General features: G+C 39.4%; 1 protein-coding gene and 2 long non-coding RNA genes across 7 annotated transcripts; 2 read left to right on the top strand and 1 right to left on the bottom strand.

Moving 5' to 3' along the window:
- Nucleotides 1-1,700: 1,700 nt before the first annotated feature.
- On the top strand, nt 1,701-3,165 carry LOC108066965 (serine protease inhibitor 42Dd-like). Its single transcript, XM_017155771.3, has 4 exons — nt 1,701-1,757; nt 1,810-2,657; nt 2,709-2,844; nt 2,908-3,165. The coding sequence occupies exons 1-4, from the start codon at nt 1,745-1,747 to the stop codon at nt 3,042-3,044; spliced, it is 1,134 nt and encodes a 377-aa protein (XP_017011260.2). The 5' UTR covers nt 1,701-1,744; the 3' UTR covers nt 3,045-3,165.
- Nucleotides 2,962-4,245, bottom strand: LOC138913258 (uncharacterized). The gene is made up of 2 exons (XR_011418910.1): nt 3,584-4,245; nt 2,962-3,512 (listed from the first exon to the last, which is right to left on the bottom strand). It is a non-coding gene; the product is annotated as an uncharacterized lncRNA (long non-coding RNA).
- Nucleotides 4,246-13,962: 9,717 nt separating this feature from the next.
- LOC138911971 (uncharacterized) lies at nt 13,963-20,175 on the top strand. 5 transcript variants are annotated; one of them, XR_011417600.1, is made up of 4 exons: nt 17,628-17,951; nt 18,003-18,168; nt 18,572-19,034; nt 19,212-20,175. It is a non-coding gene; the product is annotated as an uncharacterized lncRNA (long non-coding RNA). The 5 variants fall into 5 exon arrangements; XR_011417604.1 differs by lacking the exons at nt 17,628-17,951; nt 18,003-18,168 and adding an exon at nt 13,963-14,078 and having other exon boundaries at nt 19,212-20,172; XR_011417603.1 differs by lacking the exon at nt 18,003-18,168 and having other exon boundaries at nt 17,633-17,761; nt 19,212-20,171.
- Nucleotides 20,176-21,517: the final 1,342 nt, after the last annotated feature.

The following is a 21,517-nucleotide window of genomic DNA, read 5'->3' as shown; positions in this document are numbered from 1 at the left end:
GACAAGATGTCCAGATAACAGAGCGGTTGGAAGGGGGTTCTGTGGGTCGGGATGGGGATTGAAGTGCGTGCGATGGCTTTGAAAGACCGCCCCGAAAAACTGCGGAATCAAAACTCCAAGCCGGCTTTCTTCTGGCCGCCCCAAAAAATCGTGCTGCTCTTGGACTCGCTCGTTTAGCGCTCATTTACGGCGAATATGGAGTACAGTAAAGCTTCTTATATTCGTAAAAGAATGCACAAAAATACCGCTTAAAGAAAAATCATTTTAAATATATATTTACAAACCCAAAGTCCAACTAATCTTAAAGAAATATTTTAAAATTACAAAGTTCTGATCACTTGAAAAAATGTTTAAAAGAAGCAAACAATCAAAGAACTTTGTCATTTTTTATATATTTATTGATCTAGCTAGTAAGAGAAATATAGATAATCCTAAAAAAAAACCTTGCAAACAACTAAATCTAAAAAATAATTTTTTTTGTGGTACTTTGGTATTAAGTTGTTTAATTTTGTTCAAGCTCTCAATTACTTGGATTTCTATTATATAAACTATCAATAAAAGTCTTGAATACCCGTTAAATTCGACTACCTGAGTTGATAATACAGAAGTTGGACTGTAGTAGTTTTAGCTGATTCTTGACTTGATGCTGGTGTTGCTGGTGTGACAACAACAGTTGCTGCTAAGACTGTTGCTGCTGCTGTCGTGTCGGCTCGTGTTGACGACGTCGACGACACATAAATTGCGATTAAAATGATTAATGCTCAACGCACGGCGCAATGTTAATTGCCACCGCTCCAAACTCCGCTCAAAGTCCCGATCTCCAGCTATATATCTATATGGTCACTCTCCCCGAGTTGCTGCCGCTGTTGTTGTTGTTGTTGTTGTTGCTGCCACTGCGGCTGCTGCTATTTGCATAAATTTGTTTTGACGCTTGTAATGAGCTGTTTGTGGCATTTTCACTGCCACTATCGAAAAACTTTTATCGGCCTCAGTGGCCGAGAGCCCGACAATAATTTTCATGTTCGTTTTTTAATGTTTTCTCGCTTCTTTTATTTTAATTTTTCCAAGTCGGCCCCAGCATATTTGAAATTATTATAAAGCATCTTTAGTCTGCGGGTCCGCTAATCGCCGGTTGGCCATCGCTTTCGAACGGAAGTTGCCGCTTTTGGGCAAAACAATTTTGGGATCGCATCCACTCCGGTCACGGATACGGATGAATGAAATTCATAAGCGCCAAGTGCTACTTATAAGAAATTTGCTGGTCATTAGCGATCGCACGATTAGATAGACCAGCCATGTTTTGTAGAAGTTGTTCTGCGAATGAGGTTGCGAAAAGTTGAAAGTATGAGTCGCCGAGAAAATATTCAAATATTTAATTTACTGAATTTCTAATGAAAAATAAATTTAAAAATATTCAAATTAGTAATTTTTTAAATTTGAGGGTAAAAAATGGTAAAGCGTTTCGAGAATTAAGAAACTACATAAGAAATGTTTTATTATTCACTCCACTGGGGGAGCTTGTATCCCCAAAAAAATGTTCGGAAACTAATATATTATAAGAACATCTGGATTGAAAGACTTGTTCAAGCAAATAAAAGTTTTTCTTATGTAACACATCCAAAATCACATTTTACCGATGATTTTTGTAAACTCCATTACGAATCTATGTAGCAAATTCGATTAAGATTTAGTTTATATATAGGAACTCATTATAATTTGCGTTTAGTTTACAGCTACTTTCAAAATGAGATGTTTCGGTAGGTGGAGATGGTTATTCACTTCCAAAATTAATTAATCTCTTTTTCTCAGCTCTGATTTTTCTTGCCTTCCTTGTATCGGTGTCTGGCCGATTTACGGATGATTTTTACAAACATTTAGCAGGGAATAATACAAGTGAAAATCTTATTTTTTCGCCCCTCTCCGTCGAAATCGCTCTGGGCATGGTCTACATGGGAGCTGAGGGTAGGACAGCCCAGGAAATGAGGAACACTCTGAAACTATCCGAGGATAAAAAGGAAGTGGCTAGAAAGTACAAGAAATTGCTGTCAAACCTTGAAGGACGAGAAAAGGTAGCCATTCTCAAGCTGGCGAATCGAATATATGTCGCGGATAGTTATCGATTGGTTCCGGAGTACAATCAGGCGGTTAAAGACTCTTTCAAGGCCCAAGCCGAGACCATCAGCTTGAAAAGTCCAGAGAGTGCATCATTGACTGTCAATAAGTGGGTGACTGACCAGACAAACGGCAAGATCAAAGATTTAGTTACTCCCGCCGACTTTAAAGGTGATCTAGTTGCCATGCTCTTGAATGCTATTTACTTTAAAGGTCAGTGGGAGCACAAGTTCAATCCTAAACATACAAAGGTGACGGACTTCTATATAACTGATCAAAAACGAGTGCCTGTTCAGATGATGAAAGTGTCTGGGGTTTTCCAAGCTGCATATGTACGATCTTTGGATGCCCAAGTGATCTACCTACCTTATCAAAATTCTAGCCTCTACATGGTCGTATTTCTTCCCAAAAAAAACGATGGCCTCACAGAGTTGGAGAAAAAGATCGCCGATTATTCCGAACCTATACCACCCAGGGAAGTGAATTTAAAATTGCCGAAGTTCAAGATCGAATTTACGGCAGAACTAAAAGATATTCTTAGGACGGTAAGTGAGATTTCTAAATTTTAAAGTCATGTTATAAATGTTTAACTTTAGATGGGCATCCGAGATGCATTTTCAGGAAATGCTAACCTCAAAAGCCTAGTAAATGGACAGGTTAATATTGACAAAGTCAGGCAAAAGGCCTTCATTGAGGTGAATGAAGAGGGAGCCGAGGCCGCCGCTGCAACAGGTATTTAAAAATTTTTGAGCGGTTCTGAAACGTTTTAAAATTTAATACAATTTTAATCTTCAGTTGCAATATTGACTTCAAAGCGAGCAACGCGACCCTTAGAGTTTGTGGTCAACCATCCGTTTGCCTACGTCATTCGCGACAATGAAAATATTTACTTTCAAGGGCATGTTGTTAATCCAGCAGCGAAGGATAAATAAGAAACAAATTTTAAATAAATTCAAGCATTAATAGGAAGTAAAATTCCATAAAAGTAATGCGTAAAACAAAAAAATACTTTGTTGCATACTTTTTGAATACCAACTTTCTTTTCATTTTTCATTTCCGCGCTTACATGGCTCCTAATATATTCACAATTTGTCAACTAGACATCAAACATTTAGCCATTCAGTTGGAACACTATAGAGGCCCGTTCCCAATGCGATCGCTTCATTGATATGTAAATCGCATGTGCCCATATTGTTTATGGCCCCAGATGCCATGGCAAAAGTTGTTCAATATCTCTCTATATGCGCCCGCCTCTACAAACATCTATCTATTTGGAATCTATCTGGGATTTGGGTGTGTTCCGGTCGAGGTTCGAGTCGAAATCCATTCTCATTGCTCACTCAATTGATTGCCGAGGGAGCCCAAACAATTGCAACAATGTAAATCAATCAACTTGCTTGCTATTGGTAATTTTTATATTTAATTTAGTATTTCCGTTATTAAAATCAAAATAAGACCATTTAAAACTCACCTGCACAATAATTTACTGGCTGCACCCCAAATTGCCGATGCCATTGTCGTTGCTGTTGTTGCTGCTGTCGCTGTTTACACAAGCAACACATACGAAATTTATAATCACAATAACAGCAAAATGAACAATAATATTTGTTAACGCTCGAATAGAGACGCGCCCAATAATTTTATTGAATCCCCAATGCACACACACACAGATATCCAAAAGTTTAATTTGAAAAACAAAACACAGTCGAAAACACAAGTGGAAGCTCACGGATACAAAGATACTTCCACTTGCGGCACACAGTAGCAGCAGGCCAAGAGTTTTGGATTCGATTCGTTTCGTTTCGATTCGCGTGAATTTCGATTTTCATAAAATTAATGAATATTTAAATTGTGTTCCATGCAAAACGCCGCCGGAAACGCGCTTTGCTGGAGCCACCTGTAGTATCTGTATCTGTAAATGTATCTCCATCTGTATCTCTATGTGTATCTGTATCTGCGTTTGTTTATCATCGGACTGGCTTGGCCGGATGCCCACCCACACAAGCATATCTCTAGATATATCGATTGGGAGACAACTGCGAGTCGGATTCTGATTTGGCGCACAAAAAGCACTTTTTGTGCTGGCTCCATTCAAAATTCTTCGCCATCTCTGTCTCTTTCTTGGCTTTTGGGTTTGTCGGACGTTGATTTGTACAAATCCGCTGGCTGCCGCCACTTGGATAAGCACATGAATGAGCTTCGATCACAATAAACAAACAGTTTCACAGTTAATAATTTGAAATTGTACAGATACGCACTGGCTAATAGGTCTCCAGGCTAACTTTGCCCCCCAGTCCACCAATCCCTCGACTTGTCTGGTCTATAAACAGAATTTTCATTCATTGCTCTTCGACCGGACGGACATATAGCCGCCCACGCCCGTTCGATATCTGAGATCCGGAGTACCGATCGCCGATTCTCGTCCTCAGTATTGTGACGCCAGGAGAGCACCGTTCTACATTGACTCTTAAATCATTACCTCAAGGTATATTCACAACATTTCTTGTATAATATTAATGAAACGAATTACATAAATTTTATATTTTTAGTTTTTTATGATAAGTATTTGTGCTTATTTTCGTTGTATAAAGTATATAACTCATAAGAGTTTTCATAAAATTCCTACAACATTTTAATTGAAATTGTAATAATTCATTTCATAAATTTTTCTTACTAAAAATAAAAAAAAATCGCATAGCATGAAGCAAATTGAAAGATATATCTTACCAACAAAAACAATTGATAAAAAAATCAAATCTTTTTTTTTTTATTGTTTTATTTGACATACAAGTTTTAAATTAATTTCTTATTTTTAGAGATAGTCATATCCAATCAATTTTGAACCACTGTGCTTAGTTAGAAGTAAAGCATTGGGTGGTGCTGTTGATTCTTTTGAGGGTGGGACTTGGGGCACGGGCTTGCCGTTGTATAGATCAATTATTTGTCAGTCGGCTGGTCGATTTGCTTGTTTATTTATGGCCGATCTCTTTATGAATGAATGAATAATTGCCGTCGTGGCAGTTGCTTTCCACCTATTTGATGGATTAATGCCCCCGGCTCTCCGCCCCTGCCTATATTGCTGGCACTAAATGTTGGCCCCCATTTGGGGATGAGTTATGCAAACTTAGGATTCCCCGGCCAGATGGGCTTGCAACACGATCGCGCGATCGGAACCATTCACCTGGGGTCATTACGGAAAATTTGTTATATTCTGTTTACGCCCGGACTCACTCCAAGTTCCCCGATCCCCTTTCCAGATGCCTTGTTGACTATAATGAATGGGGCTGGCTCTTTTGTTTTGCCCAAGTCCGTTGATCATTTGTTTGTTCAAACAGTTTTTAGCGATGACAGCGTAGTTATTCGCTCCTTTGATGTTGCTGAATGGAATTTTGCTCATATCGGAGCAATATTAATTGCCATTATCCGATGATGAAAATGTTCTGGCCAGTGTGCGATCACACTGCTTCTTTGAACTGATTTTGTTTAGTTAAATGGCCAAAACTGTTTATGTTTATTCACTGTATTTTTCAATTCAACCTCTAAAGGGCAGAAATCGTTTTCTTTTTTTTTTAAAGAACTAAGCGTCTTTTGCTTCTACGATTAAAGATTATTAGAAGCGTTACCTTCCATAATTTCCATCGTGGTTCACCCCGTTTTCCCATAATCCCACGCCAGTCCACCTGACGAAAGAGTCGGTGACATTGAAATGAAAATTGCTGCGTAAACTTGTACAAGTTGGCAACATCTTGCCGGCGGCTCCGATCGCTGGATGTAGTGACAATAATTGCCGCTAAGCTGAACGATGCAGTTGGCATGATTAAAGACGGCCCCAAGGTGGCCCAATGCTCGATGACCCAGCCGACTTTGGTTGGCGACTTTTTCTGGCTTTTCTGCTTTTTCTGCGCCAATAGAACCCAACCAACCTGAAGCGAGAGAACGCGAAAGAAGTGCCTCCTGGATGGGCCCAAATTGTGGCTATTGTTCGTTGTCCGTGTCGCCGATGTCGCCGGAGTTGCCTTTGCCATCGCCTTCGCCTTCGATTGTCTTGTAGACGACGTTGTTCGAATGAAATTCACGGCTTGTATTCTGTTACTATTCGTTTGCCACTGGCGACTTTTTGCTGCTGCACTCGGCATTTGTTGCTGCTGCAGTTACTGTGCACGAAGAGAAAATTCAAATAATTTAAATCGAATAACTTATAAATATTGTACTTTTTATATACAGATATACAAAATTTATAGAACGGATATAAATGAATTAATTAGGTTAAGGGTTTAAATATTTCTAAAAAATAGTTTTAGTAATTGAGATGTAAAATCGTTTTATTTAACCTAATATTTAAGTTCTATGAATTTTAGCTGCTCAAAAACTCACCTTCCTGTTAAAAATATATGTTTTAGTTTAAAGTTTAAATACTTAAATTGAATTTTGAATTATTGAATTTATTTTATAATCTCAAAATATTTTTAGGAAACAGTTTGTGAAATAGTATAAATTTCTGGACCATTACCTCTTCCCTTTTCTTTGTGTGTCTATTGTTCTTTGGATTCTCTGGGAAATCCAGCCGCAATAGTCGCCTGCTAATGACAATCTCATAGACGTTTCCGCAGTTTGTCCAAGCTGTTTGTACTCTGTCCAAACGAACATGATTTGAAACACAATTTTTTTGGTTTATTCCACAGCCGAGTGCCGAGACGATGGCGCTGTAATAGGAGCCTTCCGACTGGCGACTTTCGGTGGCGCTTGGGGCAACACGCACCACCGACAATGACAATCGATTAGGGAACGGCTGGTCATGTCCTGGAGAACACCACTCGGCGGCTCCTGCGATTCCGATTCTGATTCCGACTGCAGCCGGAACATGCCCGGGATGTTAGGAATTTCTGCCAGTTGTGTAGCGCTGACAACAGCAGTTGCAACTGCAACTGCAATGGCAACCTGTTGACCCGCAGCAGCACTAGCTGCAGAATTATACTTGGCCGACTTCAAAGTGTCCCGAAAACCGAATACTGAATTCTGAAACCCGGCTACCAAAGACCCATTTCTCGGCCCTTGCCCACGGGGATCAAATCGATTGCCCCACAGTAGCCAAAGATGTTGCTGCTGCGTTGTTGTCGTTGTCGCATGCTCAGCTTTGATTTGTGCCCATTTAAAAATGTCTTTTTCTCAAATTTTCCCTGCTGGCCAGCTCGGGAGCTGGTATCTTGGTCCGAACTGCCCATTGCCACTTCATCATAGGCCAGGTTTGGATGTTGCTGCCGTTCGGCCGACAACAAGTCGGCACAAATATTCCAGTGGCAACTTGTGCTGCTGCTGCTTCTGATGTTGCAGTTGCTCATTGCAGGGACAGGACAACTTCCAGACAATGTTATTTGTTGTTGTCGGTGTTGCCGGGGCTGCAGCTTATGTTGCTGCTGTGTGTGGCACGTTGTTGTTCCTGCTGCAGCCTTGGTTATCGCCTTTGTAAGTGGTGATCCGCAACAAGTGTCGAGTACGCACGAAACCGAAAAATTACTGAAATCAAGAAAACCAGTACGTTTAAGGGAAATTTAAAACCAAATAGCTTATTCCAAGCTTTTTAATATTTCTAATTTTTATGTCGAATTTTTTATAAATGTTATTTTTTTTTAGAACCAAATTTAAACAAAATGAATATAAATCAAAATTACCTTCAAGAACTTATTATGAACAGTTTCTCAATCATCAATCGTATTTCTTATATGTAAAACCTCTGGAAACTCCTTAAATTAATATTGGTTAACTAAAAAAGGAAAATAAATTAAAATCGACTTAAATACACAACACTTAAAAGGCGTTCTTAATCACAGATCTCATCAAAACTATTTCCTATATTTATGTGGCTGTATTTTCACCATTTCTGGTCTCCACACATACCAAACTGCGATTAGATGACATAGCCGAAGGAGACATCAAACCATGTGAGAATCGCATGTTCTTTAATCTCGGACTCGAATGGAACGCTCATTACCTTCGGATGCCAACCAACCGATCTGTTCATCTGTCTCCCTCTGGCACCAGGCCCTCCTCAAGGAATCTCCTCCTCTCGGCCAACTCCATCTCACGTCTGTCTTGGCCAGTTTATGGCAGCCATACTCCGACCGATGGCCGCCGCCCGATGGCCGATGTAGAATTTCAACCATATTTAAATTATGGAAAACATAAGCGAACATTTCTGAAGCGACGAACATGAACAAAATCAAAAATTCCAACAAGTTACAAAAATAACTTGCAGCAGAGCCCACTTAAAGCCCGCTTAAGGTGAGCTGCAACTACAGCTACAGAATGCCCCGACACAGCAACAACAAATGCAAAAAGGGGTTGGGGAGAGGGGAGCGGGGGATGACAGGGACGCAGAAGAATTCGCATTCGCGCTCATTGCAACAAAGACAGAACAGGAGACTCCAGGCAGAACAACTCTCCTGAATCCTTCGTCCAGGGGCGCAGTCAAACGGGCCCTAAAAGGGGCTGATAGCAATGGGGCATTTTATATATAAATCTAAAAATTTCTACAACTTTAATTCGTTGTTGCTATGGGTTTTATTTATTGGAAATTTCAGAACTTAGAATGAAAGAAAAAATGTATTAAATTCTCCTCTTCTTGGTACAGTATAAATGAATTTTAAATCTAGAAAAAATATGGAAATTTACAGTTTAAACCCGTTTTAGAAAAAAGATATTATCTAAGTTTAGTTCCGATTGGTTATTTAAAAGTGTGTATAATATCCTGCCAAGTTAGTTAAATTGTAATGATAAGCATTAATTAAATTTCATTGTTTCAGTTTTAGAAATCAAATAAAATTGGTTCCTGTGCCACCAAATTTTGCTCTTATTAGTCAGTTAATTATTTTATGATTAATTATGAATACAAATTTTTACAATCATATCTAATTTTTTTAGAAATCGAAAATATTTAAATTCTTTTCCTTTGTACCCCCAATCCGCTCCTGGTGACAATTTCAGCCCGACCGAGCTTACACTCGCGGCAACAAATGAAGCTAACAACTCGGACGGCGTCTGGCAGTCGTCGATGTCGCTTGGTCGTCGTATTCTTCTGCTGGCTTGTCTCGTTCTGGAGCTTCTTGGCGGCAATGCGATTGGCCTGGGCCTAAACTCTGGGCCTTGGCAGTGGCTTTTGGCCATAGCTCTCCGGCAACAACAATTGCGAATAGCAACCGCCACGGAGACAACAACAAAACAACATCGGGCATGGCTGAGGAGCTTACAACGACAATTATAAAATGATGACAATAACAACAACAGCCGATGATGGTACATAAAGCCTGCTCAGTGAGCCTGCCTGCGCACTAAACTCTCACGATCTGGACGATTGGCATTGGGGGCTTGGGAGTCGCATGGCTGGCGGGAAGGGGGTGGCCATTTTCCGGGGGAAATGCCGGGAATTCGCCGAAACAGCCCACGAACTGATCGTCGTCGCTGTTTCGCCAGCGACAAATGTGTTTTCGATTGGTTGGCGGCCCTTTCCTTTTCCCCCGCCGCCATCCCCGATCCCTGGTCTCTGATCTCGGGATTGTAACTGGGCCCGGCATTCAAGTCGGCGCCACAGGCGGCAATAATGTGCAACACACAGCACTAGACCAGACCCAAGCCCCTGGCAGGCACCTCCCCATCCCACCGAGCTTCGGAGTCAAAAATCGAAAATTAAAATTTTTATCTCTGCTACTCAGTGGTGCAAAGGGTGTTTTAATTTACGCCTCTATCAAATGATCAACATTAACTAACTAGTTATAAAAATAATTCCAAATTAACTGTTAAACTTAATTTTATTTTGACGAAAAACTTTTACACAAGTCAACTGATTTTTAAAGCAAAATTTTCAAGTATTTATATTTTTAAAAATAAAATTTGATTTTTTTCATTTTTTAAATTACTTGTGAATTACAAATTTTTAATGTGCATATTTTGTTTTCTGATCAACTAAAGATGACAAATGAAAGACGACCATACAAAAACACTATTTAATGTGTTAAAGATATAAACAATTGAAAAAATAAGAAGGGTATAAAAATATTGACAAGTGCTCCAGCAAAAATAAATTTTTGAGGCAGCATTAATTTAAGTCTGTGATGAAAACTAAAATATTGCTTAATAGAAATAGAAAACAGGTGAGTTTCTTGAATGCAAAATGTTCTAGAATTTTGAATTTTTTGAAGTAAGCGGTATTTCTCGTTCTGTCAAAAACTTTCCGTTGGTTCCCTGCGACGAACTGGATCCCTACTGCGGATCCCCTCTTTTTGGTCTGCCACTTGTTGCGATTAATCGCTAGATCGACGCTTTAGTTAATTCCTGCCAACCGCAGTCAGCAGGCGCCGAGTGTGTGGGTGGCGATTTGGAAGTGGATGCGCCGGGCTGATCTCGTTTCTGTTAATTGCCACAACTTTTATGAGTCGCAATTGGGTCCAGGTGGTGGTTTAGGCGGTGGTTTAGACGGCGGTTTGGGCGGTGGTGCAGGCAGGCTACAGCGGTGGCGCTTGCCCCATTTGCATATGTCGTTGATGCGATCGGTTGGGAGTTGTCCATTTTATAATTGGATAGTTTGTCACCGCGCCGCAGTATCTGCCAGTGGGGGCAGACGTAGGCGGGCATTTGCTTAAAGCTCAGTGGTCAGTGGCCAGTGGCTGCGTTTCGAGATGGTCAGCTTAATATGCATATTAGCCATGAAAGACAACCGGTTTTTGGCCAAACAGTAGGAGCGGAGAAACCAGGTGCACAAGCAGAAGGATCTCAAATGAATTTTTAATCGAAACCATAAATATAAATCCTTACTTTGTCTTTGAAGTTGAAATATTTTTAAGGGTTATATAATACGGTCCAAAATAAATTATTTGCATTAATTATTTTACATCTCGAAAAGAGATTACCCTGAACAACCAAAGAAAGATTCATTTTATAAAATATATTCTGCTTTGCACACATTTCATTAAAGTTGATTCATTTGTATCCTTGTTTTAGTCTGCATAAATCTCTTCGTATATTCTGTGTATTCGGCAAAGATAAGGATCCCTCGGAGTGTGTTGATAGCCGACTTTATCGACATCTTTTGGGGACCAACTGAAATTCATTCATGTTTAGTCTGCCCTGGGAAGTGGACAATTAAAAAGTTATCTTGGGCATTGAACTGTCACAATCGTTAAAAGAATGCTTATAACATAATATGCCAGCGATCGTTGTCGGCGAATACAGATGCAATCCAGGAGTATTTAGTACATAAGCTAAATGCGAAGCAATCGAAGGGAATAGGCCCTCCGAAGGGGTCTGCCCACTTTGTTTTCGTATAATAATTTTACCTTATTTTTAATCCCGACTGAGCAAAAAGCAAGGAGAGAACCTGGAGAGGATGGGGAATGCATGTAAGTAGGGAGAGACTCCGAGTCGCAGACTATCGCAACATACGGCGATGTCCAATGTTATGTTGTCACGATATCAAAGCATTTTAATTGGCCGATTTATAGATTTAATTACGTATTCATGCGAAACATCGAATCCGTGATTCGTAAAAACACACACCGCGGCCCCCAATCCGCATCGAACCCAGCGGAGGAGAGATAAAGATACAGATACAGAAAGAGAAAGAGACGGGGCGACCGCGAGCGTCTCAGCCCAAGATCAGAGCCTGATTTCTGAGCCGCAGCAGCGACGCAGCAGATCTTTACGATTCTGAATCTCCGCGAGCGGGACGAGAAAATTCGGTTTGGAAGGATCTGAGTGGGAGGTAGGGGAAACAAAATCTTATGGCCCCAAGATTCCTTTTACTTATTTATATAAAGAACACTTCATATATCACTGAGAAATTAAACTGGTTCAAAGCTTATTAAATGTTCTAATGGATGGGTACATTTCCCGAATTAAAATGTTACATTATTTGTTTGGTAAAAAGTTTAGACAAATTAATACATTTCCCGAATTAAAATGTTACATTATTTGTTTGGTAAAAAGTTTAGACAAATTAATAGGTGACTTACACAAAATATTACTACTACTTCAGATCTGTTACCTTTTTATTGATTTTATTAAGCTTCTTTTACTCATAATTAGTTTTTATTTATACATTTCCCGAATTTAAATGTTACATTATTTGTTTGGTAAAAAGTTTAGACAAATTAATAGGTGACTTACACAAAATATTACTACTACTTCAGATCTGTTACCTTTTTATTGATTTTATTAAGCTTCTTCTTTTACTCATAATTAGTTTTTATTTATGTTCTGTATAAATAAAAATCCTTTCTTTGAAAAATGATGCAAACTTCACCAGTTTTACATCCATTTTTTCGAGTGTACTCCAAGCTGCACGAGATGCAATCTCCAGCTGAACTGAGCGCCACACGCTGTCGTCTTAAAATGCAGGAACCGAAACTGGCCGAAATGGAAAGGGCCGAAATGAATGCGATTGTGAACGTGAATGTGAATGCGTATGCTCTTACATATTCATTTGTGGCGAGGGCATAAAAACCATCATAACAAATTTGTATTCGTGGCATATGCGGGGAAAGCCCCATCCCCAGGGCCCCTCCCCCCATCCACCATCCCATAGCCTCCCCATTTCGCGGAGGCGTGCGCAGAGCCATTTATGAAACCATTTCGGGGGCACATTTCATGCGCCGTTTTAATATCTTTATTGGTCATCATCGTCGTTGTCATTAAAAATGAGAATAATAAAATCATAAAGCCCCGACGCAGACGGCCGACCGATTCGGGTACGGAACTCGAGTTTGGGAACTGGCCAGGTCGAAAGATCGGGCAATCGTCAATCGACAGCAATTTCTGTGTTGATGATGTTGTGCAAAAAGCGAAATTATTAAATTTTGTGCCTGCCTCGCATTTTAAATGCGTGTGCGCGCATTTTAATTTCCCCGCTCGGCCAACTCACGTTTGTGGCCCCAGCTGGGCCTTGTCACTGCTCCTCCTCGGCCCTAAATACACAAACAAAAATTATTTAGGTTACTCCATAGAAAAAGTAAAAAGAACTAACTGAAAATGTAGGAGCTCATAATTTTTATTATTTTAGATTTTACGATTGAAGGATTATTTTGTTTCAAAGGGACCTAAAACTATTTTTAGAGCACTTATAAAAATTATGTATCTTTAGTTCATTTATTCAGAACATTGTAGTGTTTTTGTTTGATTTTTTAGCTATTTGGTCGGCCTCATAAACTCATACCTGGAATTAGTTTTATAACTGTCTTATTTATAAAATTAATTTAAATAACTTTAATTTATTAGTTTCTAATATTATTTTTAATTTTTGTTTACAATGGGAGCAAGTTTCTATATTTTCTTAGTGTACTTTCCGGCCCCTCTGCTGGGCAGTACGGATTTGGTTTGGAAGCGGACTCGAGTCGTGGTCTGAGGTCTGGGCCACTTAATTAGAATGAGTTCACTCGCTGCGAAGAGTTGGCCATAATGTGGCTATAAATTATGCATAGCAAGTGCGGCGATTCCCCGATTTCCCCGCCATTTACACCGCCCTTCTCCTCCACCACCTCCCACCGGCAAAGCAGGGACATAAAGCCACCGAAATTATTCAATATGACAGCCGTACATGACAGTTGATTTAAGAAATTTCATCATAAACGTCAAAACCGAATTGTTTGGCTCGTAGATCTTATCCTCATTTTCTTTGGCTCATACGAAAGGGGGGCCGAATAAGTCCACACGATTTCGCGGTTTCTGGGACATCTGTCGGTAGCTGCAAATTTCTTGGCCGTCGTGCCAAAATGATAATTTGCTCGGATTTTATATGGATATTTATATGTACGTATTTATATACAAGAAGTGTCGGCATTGCCATAGTCGTCATAATTTTGCCAATTTTACTGTGTGAATAAGTGTGTGATTCCATAAGCCCGATCGGCAAATGCGTCAATCGTAAACTGAAAGTGGTACTCTGAAGACAGGTGGCGATTTGCATATAAGAAATTCAATTCGTAAGTGCAAACTGTAATTTTAATAATAAAAAGGCATAAAAAATAAATAAATAGTAAAATTCAATCCCTGGCTTTCAGATTTCCTTTTTGACTTATGATCCTGCAAATTGTTTTACCAACTGTGAAAGATTGAATATCACCAGAAGCAGTGCAAACAAGAAAACAAAACAAATCGCCCGTAATTGTGTTGACTTAAACCCTTTAGATGGTTAAACCAAAACGCGATACTTCCCGTTTGGGAGTCCTGCGAAATATCTCTCTCCAGCGAAGCTCTTGCGTGTCATCCATATCGAATGACAAAAGGGGGAGCACCGAGTTCGAATCACTTTCTGCGTTTTCATAACCACACGGCTGGGAATTTCGACAAATTGTGGCTTCGTGTGTTAGTCGGCGTTTAAGCAAATTGACCGCATATCAATTATGAAATTGAAATGTGTGAAAATGCAGTCCGGGGCGAGTGAAGCCTCTGTCAGTAGCAACAGCTCATTATGCAATAATTGAAGGGGTTCCCGTTTTCGGGGTGGGGGGCAAGGTGAGGGATCGATTCCCGGCACGACGATCGATTTCAGGTACATCCGGTGGAAAGGGGCGGGCCACGCCCTGCCCTGGTCAGCGGTCAGATATATTTACCATATGCGAATGCTCTTCAGCGCTGCCCTGCGGATATGAATGCAATTGTTAACCCTCTTGGCCTTTTGTTGTCGCTGCCTCTGTTGCGTGTCTGGTCGCTTACAATGTTTGTGTCGCTACACTGAAAAAAAATCACTGCTTAAAAAGAATTTGTAACTGAAAACAGACAAGAATACATTTTTTTCATTTGATTTAAATAAAAATTCATAAATTCAAATTAACGATAAAATAATTCATAGTAAATGAAGTATTTAGTTTTCCTAATAAAATATTTTTATTGTTTTCAATTTCTGTTATTATTATTTATAAATTTAAATAAAACATATCTTTTTGTTTTTTGTAAATTTAAAACCTTGAAAAGTGTTACACGCAAAAAAAAATCGATATGAAACGTAGATCGATTTTACATTATGAAATATCAATTTTAACTTGATATGGGGCGAAATGTTGTTTTTTATTTTGTTTTTAAATTTTACTTTTCCTAATATAATTTGTAAATAAATTTAAACCATATTTTTTAGTATTTAGGATCTTAAAAAAATGTTCCTATCTAGTTTTCGAATGATGATAACTATTTTGTACAGTGTGGCCAACCATTTGACGTTGTTATCATGAATTAACATATCATACCCACCGGGAAGACCTTTTGGGTGCGGTCGATGTAAATCAGAGCGCACATTAATTTCACAACTTTGTGCGAGTTCGAGTCTGAGGCTGAGTTGCAGTCGATTCAAGCAGGAAGTCGCACGCTGAAAGCCCTGTAATTGAATATGACGAGTGCAGTGGAGGGTCAAAAGGAAGCTCCAGTCAGTGGTCACTATCAGAAATCAGAGGTCAACTGGCAGTTGTGCCGAGCGAATGGGTTAAGTTGGAGCGAGAGCGAAATCGAGAATTCCCAACGGAAATCAACATCTTTGATTTCAGCATATCAGTTTCGTAAGGGAGGTGGGAGGCAATTGGGGTGGCTCCCCGTTCTTCTGTCTGTTTAATCAACGTCAACTGTAAACAACGGTCAGCATCTAAGGTTTCCACCACACGAGGGGCGGGAAAGGTGGCCGACTGCTATTTGCACTTGGCCTACAACTCCGCCTCTGTGTTTTACGGGGAGGTGGGGTCATCTATAAGGCTGGTCCGGAGGCATCAAACATCTTGGCTTCTTGCAGTCCTGTGCTGCACAAATATTTGCTCTCAAACACAATTCACAATGCTCAAACAAAACACATACAACTATTGAAGGTTTATTTACGAACACGACATCTTCACATACACATAATAATAATATAATATTTTGTCTTGACTGAAAGTGGGCAGGCTGACAAGTTGTTTGTCTAATGGGTTTATACAAAAATATGTATAGTACTAGAAAAGTTCTTAAAATTATGTTAATATTGCTAAATTAAATTCTTAAATTTTTCTGCTCCATATTACAAAAGATTTGCATATATATAGAATTTTAAACCCAATAAATTTCAAACGAAATTAATATTTTTCTAGCACAGTAAACTCATTGATCTGCCCAAAATCAATTCAGGGCAAAGGAAAATGTCTCGGGTTTCGATTCTGTTACTTTTATTGCACGCAAATACAAATCGAGAATAAATATGCATATCTATATTGTATTTATTTCATCTGCACATGCAATTCCAGACCGAGAGCATTTAATTCGCATCCGTTTGGGGGCGGAATCACTCATAAATGGGGAGTGCTCGACTAAGTTTCGCACTTGTGCCGCATTCGCAACTGCAATTTCAATGGGTGCAATTGTTTGGACTGCTGCTGCTGATTGCATCATTGTGGTTCCTGTGAACAGACTGCAATAATAATGCACCACGCCCACAAATAGTGACACCAGGGGGCGGAGGATATTAGTTGACAGCTATAACCAAGCGATAAGGTGGGAAACTGAGAACTGGAAACTGGGCAAACGTCCATTTAATGATATATGCACATCACAAAGGGACAGCTCATCTTCATACCCATCGAATGTGTCCATTTCGGGGATAATTCGGTGACGTTTGGAGAGAGATGGAGCTAGTTTGCGGCTGGCGATATGCAAATTTCGATATTGATGCATTGATATAACAATCAATATTTAAATTGACTACCTCGCCCCCTCACCACCGATGATTTGACTCTGCTGTGTGCACTTGTGTTTCGGCTCTAATGTGTGTCCATAAGGACACATTCCTGATTACGGGCTACATCCGAAAACATCTTACAATTAGGCAGTAAGCATGGCTGTCAAGTGTACGCAGGTATAAGCTATAATTATACCAGAAAGGCTCTTAGGACTAAAATAACAGTTTCAAGAATTTAAAGAGTCTATTATTTTACAAACAAATAAGAATGTCTTGAGCTTATTTATTAAATCTTACATTTTATAAAACATGTTTTCGTGTCTTCCAGATTTTATAAAAAGACGTTATCTATTTTCTATTAAAATTTAAATAATGTTTTTTTTATATAAATCATAAGCACACTGAAAGAAGAAAAACAAGATTTATATTAAATATTTTAATGAAATAAAAGCCGGTATATTTAATAAAAACATTTTAACTTGCATGATTTAATTTTAAAATATTTGAATCAAGGTAGAAAATATAACATACAATAATAGTCAAAGTTACTTTTAAAATTGTACCTTTAAAAAAAAAAGAATTTTAAAAAAGTTTACTATAATTGTTGCATTTAATATTTGCATATTTAACATAAATTAAAGCCGCAATGGATGAAAATCGTTAGATTTTTTTCATCAGTGTAATTTAATAAAATTCTCTAATATTAATAGGTTTTATAACTTAATCCCTCAAACTCTAATTGTCTGCTATCCAATTATGACTAATCCGCTGTCCTGGTTTATGCACTCACCCAAATAAACTCAGATCCAGTTGCCATTTGGCCCCAGTCGAACCGCTTGACAGACCTGTCAGAGTCATCGAGTCCCCGATTGATATCGATATGCTTAGTCTGAAAACTGGTGACAGGCAGCAGGCGAAAACGGCTTAAAGCCGGGCCAACAGCCAAGAGCCAAGTGCCAGTGGCAAAGTAACAAAGTAATTATGAGAGTTTTGTCTAATAGGCTTAAAAACGGCGGAAAGCCAAGTGGCAGGGCAGCATAAAGAGGGTCATGCTTGAGCAACAGTCGAACAGACCGAAGGGAAAACAGATATACATGGAAACAGAAACCGAGTCGGTCGAAAAATCCCCTAGGCAAGTAGAAAAGAACTCGAAGCCGCCTCGAAGGTGAGAAGAAAAGAACATTAAGACAGAAGGGTTAATTAGAAGGATAATTAGTGCGTAATCCGATATGTCAACATCGGGAAGGAGCTTGAGGGACGGGTGCGTAATGAAATTTGTCGACGGAGTGGAAACTTATTAAACGAACGGGTTGTGAAGGAAGGAAAGCCAGGCGAAAAGGAGGGAAACCCCGTTCAGGGCCAAGTGCCCAGAAAATTATGACGTTAAGTTGCCCTGGCATTTTTCCCCCAAAGTTCCTTCTATTTTACCTTAACTGAAACTGAAATTCCATTTCTTGGTGGCTTGTTGGGTCTTCTTGAAGGGTAGTTCGATTTTATTTTCAAGTTTGTCTTATAGAACTTTATTGCGTAAAAATATTTCTTAAATTTTTATGATTGAGAATCTTTAGGGAATTTTTCACACAATTTAAAAAAATCGAAAACAATAAAAAATATTTGTTGATAACTTAATACAGGTAGGTTTTTGACATGATAGGGTATACCAAACCCACCTTTTATCTTATTATTTGTTTCGTGTCTGACGAAATCTTGAAGGCTTTTGGGACGTTTGTTTTAGTGTCGCTTTAAATTATGCAGCAAAAACTTATGAATAACCATTCTCCGCAGGTGGAGAAGAGCCGGCGGGCCTGCGAAGCTGCACATCACATCAGATGGCATCTTCAACCCAACCCATGCGATCCCGGGGCGAATCGAACCCGATCCCCTCGTGCTGCTTTATGGCATTGGGCGCCACCCAATTAAAAGGCACTCGCCGGCCATTAAAAGCCGGGTCCGATCGGGAGAATCGGGACAGGGAAAGGCATCGTGTGCTGGGCCCAGTGCAACATTTCGCCGTATTTTTTGCAATTAGAGAATTATTAAAGTGTCGTTAAACGGCCGGGGAGCCTGGCATATGAATCATGCGCACTTTTATGACGACTGTCAGGGCTCGTGAGTATTTATGACCTCGCACAATGGCCATAATATCGCGGGGGCATTCGAGTGGGAATGATACTGGATCCCAGCTGCGGGTGTTTTGAGTATACATGTATCCAATATACAGGGCCATAACCAAAGGGAATTACAGGAAGTAATGGAACTTTCGTTTACTTTTTATCATATGTTAAAACAAGAAACTTAAAACTTTAGTTAATACTCAATTGATACATCTTTAATTTCGTACAAAATTTATTTAACTGTACAAATACCACCCGCCGTCTGCTTCAAGAATAAAAAACTTTCATCCTTTTTATTTTCCTATTTATAGCTCTCCTTTCTTTGCGTCGCTTTTGGCCGACAAAAAACTCTCTGCGAAATCAAGCCAACAGTCACAAAAGTATTTCGACAAATCGTGATTTACGTTGGAGCCGAAAAGAAAGTTGCACAAATATTGAAATATTATATCCATATTTATTGGGGCTGTCTCTTCTCTACTCCTAGGGTCACAAAGCACACGCAAAGCCAGCGAGGAAATTGAATCAATGAATTTAGTGCGACCATCAGCAGAAATTACTTTTATGATAAAAAAGATACTAAAGCCCGGACCCAAAATCCATCCATCCAGCCACCCCCGAAGCTGACCAGCCAAGACAGGAAGCGAGGGCAGGACAAAGGAGCTGGCTATCTCATATCATAATAAGCGCTCATCAATTTCCATTAAATTTAATATGTCACTTGGCCGAGGACAGTGGCCAAAGCCCACTGGCCAGGAAAGGACTCTGTCCTTTTCCTTTTCCGCTCGTCATCATCGTAAAAAGCGACCGGACCATAAAAAAGCTTTTTCATAATTTCCCTCCGAGTGCGCGAGAGCGGAAATAAAATATGATATGAGCTTGTAATAGATTTTTATCACTATTCGAGTGCGGGCCAGGGGGCGGGTGGTGTGGTTATTGAAACAAATGAGCGTGCTAAGTGAAAGTTTTGATTTATGCCGAAATAATATACGCCAGGGACTGGCCAGCCACTCCGCACGATGGATAAGCATTAGCAGCAATAAAGCCAGCAACAAACAAAAACCGAAATCACGAGGAAAATTGCACAAAAATTTGAGAAAGACATGCAAACGTAGGAAAGACTTTTGTGCTGTCCTGTGGGTAAAAAAATAGCAGGACGAGGGGCTTTGACAGGTCATCGAATGGCAAATGTGTTGCAGGAATGACAATTGGCCATAACTCAACCAGATCCGTGGGGCAAATAAAATTGTGGTGACTATTTGACCAGCAAGTGCAGGGTTTGGTAAATACATCATGAGAAATAATATTGGAAAATCATAAAAGAAAAATTTTATTATAATTATCAAAATGGCATATTAATATTGAAACAATACGCATGTTTAATGCATATTTAATCAGTTTTAGGTTGAAAAATAAATTCCTAATTCGTTTTTATAAACATTTTCTTAATTTCATAAAATTTAATAATTTTTTTACCGTGCCTTGAAAACCTGTGAGTCAGAGCCCAGTTAGATGCAAGCCTTCTGGGTGGCTGCCCACCTGGCGGATCAAAATTAATTAGCTGCACTCAAATGCAAAGCGGAGACTTTTTATCAGAGCTTCCAGCTGCGTTGCCTTTTGTTTCCCTTATGGATTTGGCATTTTTCATACTTCAATAATTGGGAAATATGCAGGTGGGAATGAGATGGGATGGGATTGTGTTGCACATCCCATCGGGAGCGGCAGCCAATAAAACTTTAACGAGCATTACACACGGTATGGTTGGCACATAAAAACTCTGCCCGTTTCCCAGGAATCATCGTCATCGATGGATGTTGGTCGGATGTGGCTGAAGGTATTGGTTTTGCGACTGTGTTTTCCATAATTGATTAATTCATTATTTTTGAGGACATTGCAAAACGATGGCTATATTTCGCAGAGTCTGTCCAAACAAAGCCATTCGTGTTGACTTTTATGCGAATTGGCGAGAGATAAACAGACTTAGCATAGACTGTAATTTCCTTTATTTCACGCTTTTAAGTCTTGGTCAAGATTTTTGTCTGATGGCACCGAGAAATTCTCAGGCCTGTAAATTAATTGATAAATTAAATGAAAGACTTTTTAAATTACACCCAAAAATGACTTGATATGAAACGATGATCAGTTTGATGTTATGTGGTATCAATTTTGAATTTATATGCGTGAAATGTAAGCAGCTAGTCAGTTCAAAATTCGAATGTGTTCTTCTCCCTTTAACTAAAACAATTTCCGAATGCAATACCAGAAATTTACCATGCGCATATCGTTTTGACCAACTTCTCGACCAATCTAACTCATGTCAGCTTTTATTACCATTGACAAGCTGCAATGCTAGCTATTAGAAATTCCTCCTTCGAACCTGTAAAATAGTTGGCATACCACCGCTGATTAAGATAAAACTCTACCCGATTGATACAGGCATTCCAATCTTATTATCGTCATACCATTTTAAAAGGTAACCGACTGAGATTTCTCCCGAGTCGAACCGAAATAATTGCCCAGCGAATGCATCCATCAATATGCGAGTGCAACAAATATGGATATGCAAATATCTCGGGGAGAAGCCTCCACCTCCAGTCTTCAGTCTCCAGTCCCCAAAGGG

This window comes from Drosophila takahashii, chromosome 2L (genome assembly GCF_030179915.1).
Source record: "Drosophila takahashii strain IR98-3 E-12201 chromosome 2L, DtakHiC1v2, whole genome shotgun sequence".
In the NCBI taxonomy this organism is placed as follows: domain Eukaryota; kingdom Metazoa; phylum Arthropoda; class Insecta; order Diptera; family Drosophilidae; genus Drosophila; species Drosophila takahashii.
This window is presented reverse-complemented; position numbering and strand designations above follow the sequence as displayed.

What these genes read in the sequence shown, in the direction of transcription:
- LOC108066965 (XM_017155771.3), top strand. An exon ending in TAAAAGATATTCTTAGGACG is followed by an intron (nt 2,658 to 2,708) that starts GTAAGTGAGATT and finishes GTTTAACTTTAG; the next exon opens with ATGGGCATCCGAGATGCATT. An exon ending in CGAGGCCGCCGCTGCAACAG is followed by an intron (nt 2,845 to 2,907) that starts GTATTTAAAAAT and finishes TTTAATCTTCAG; the next exon opens with TTGCAATATTGACTTCAAAG.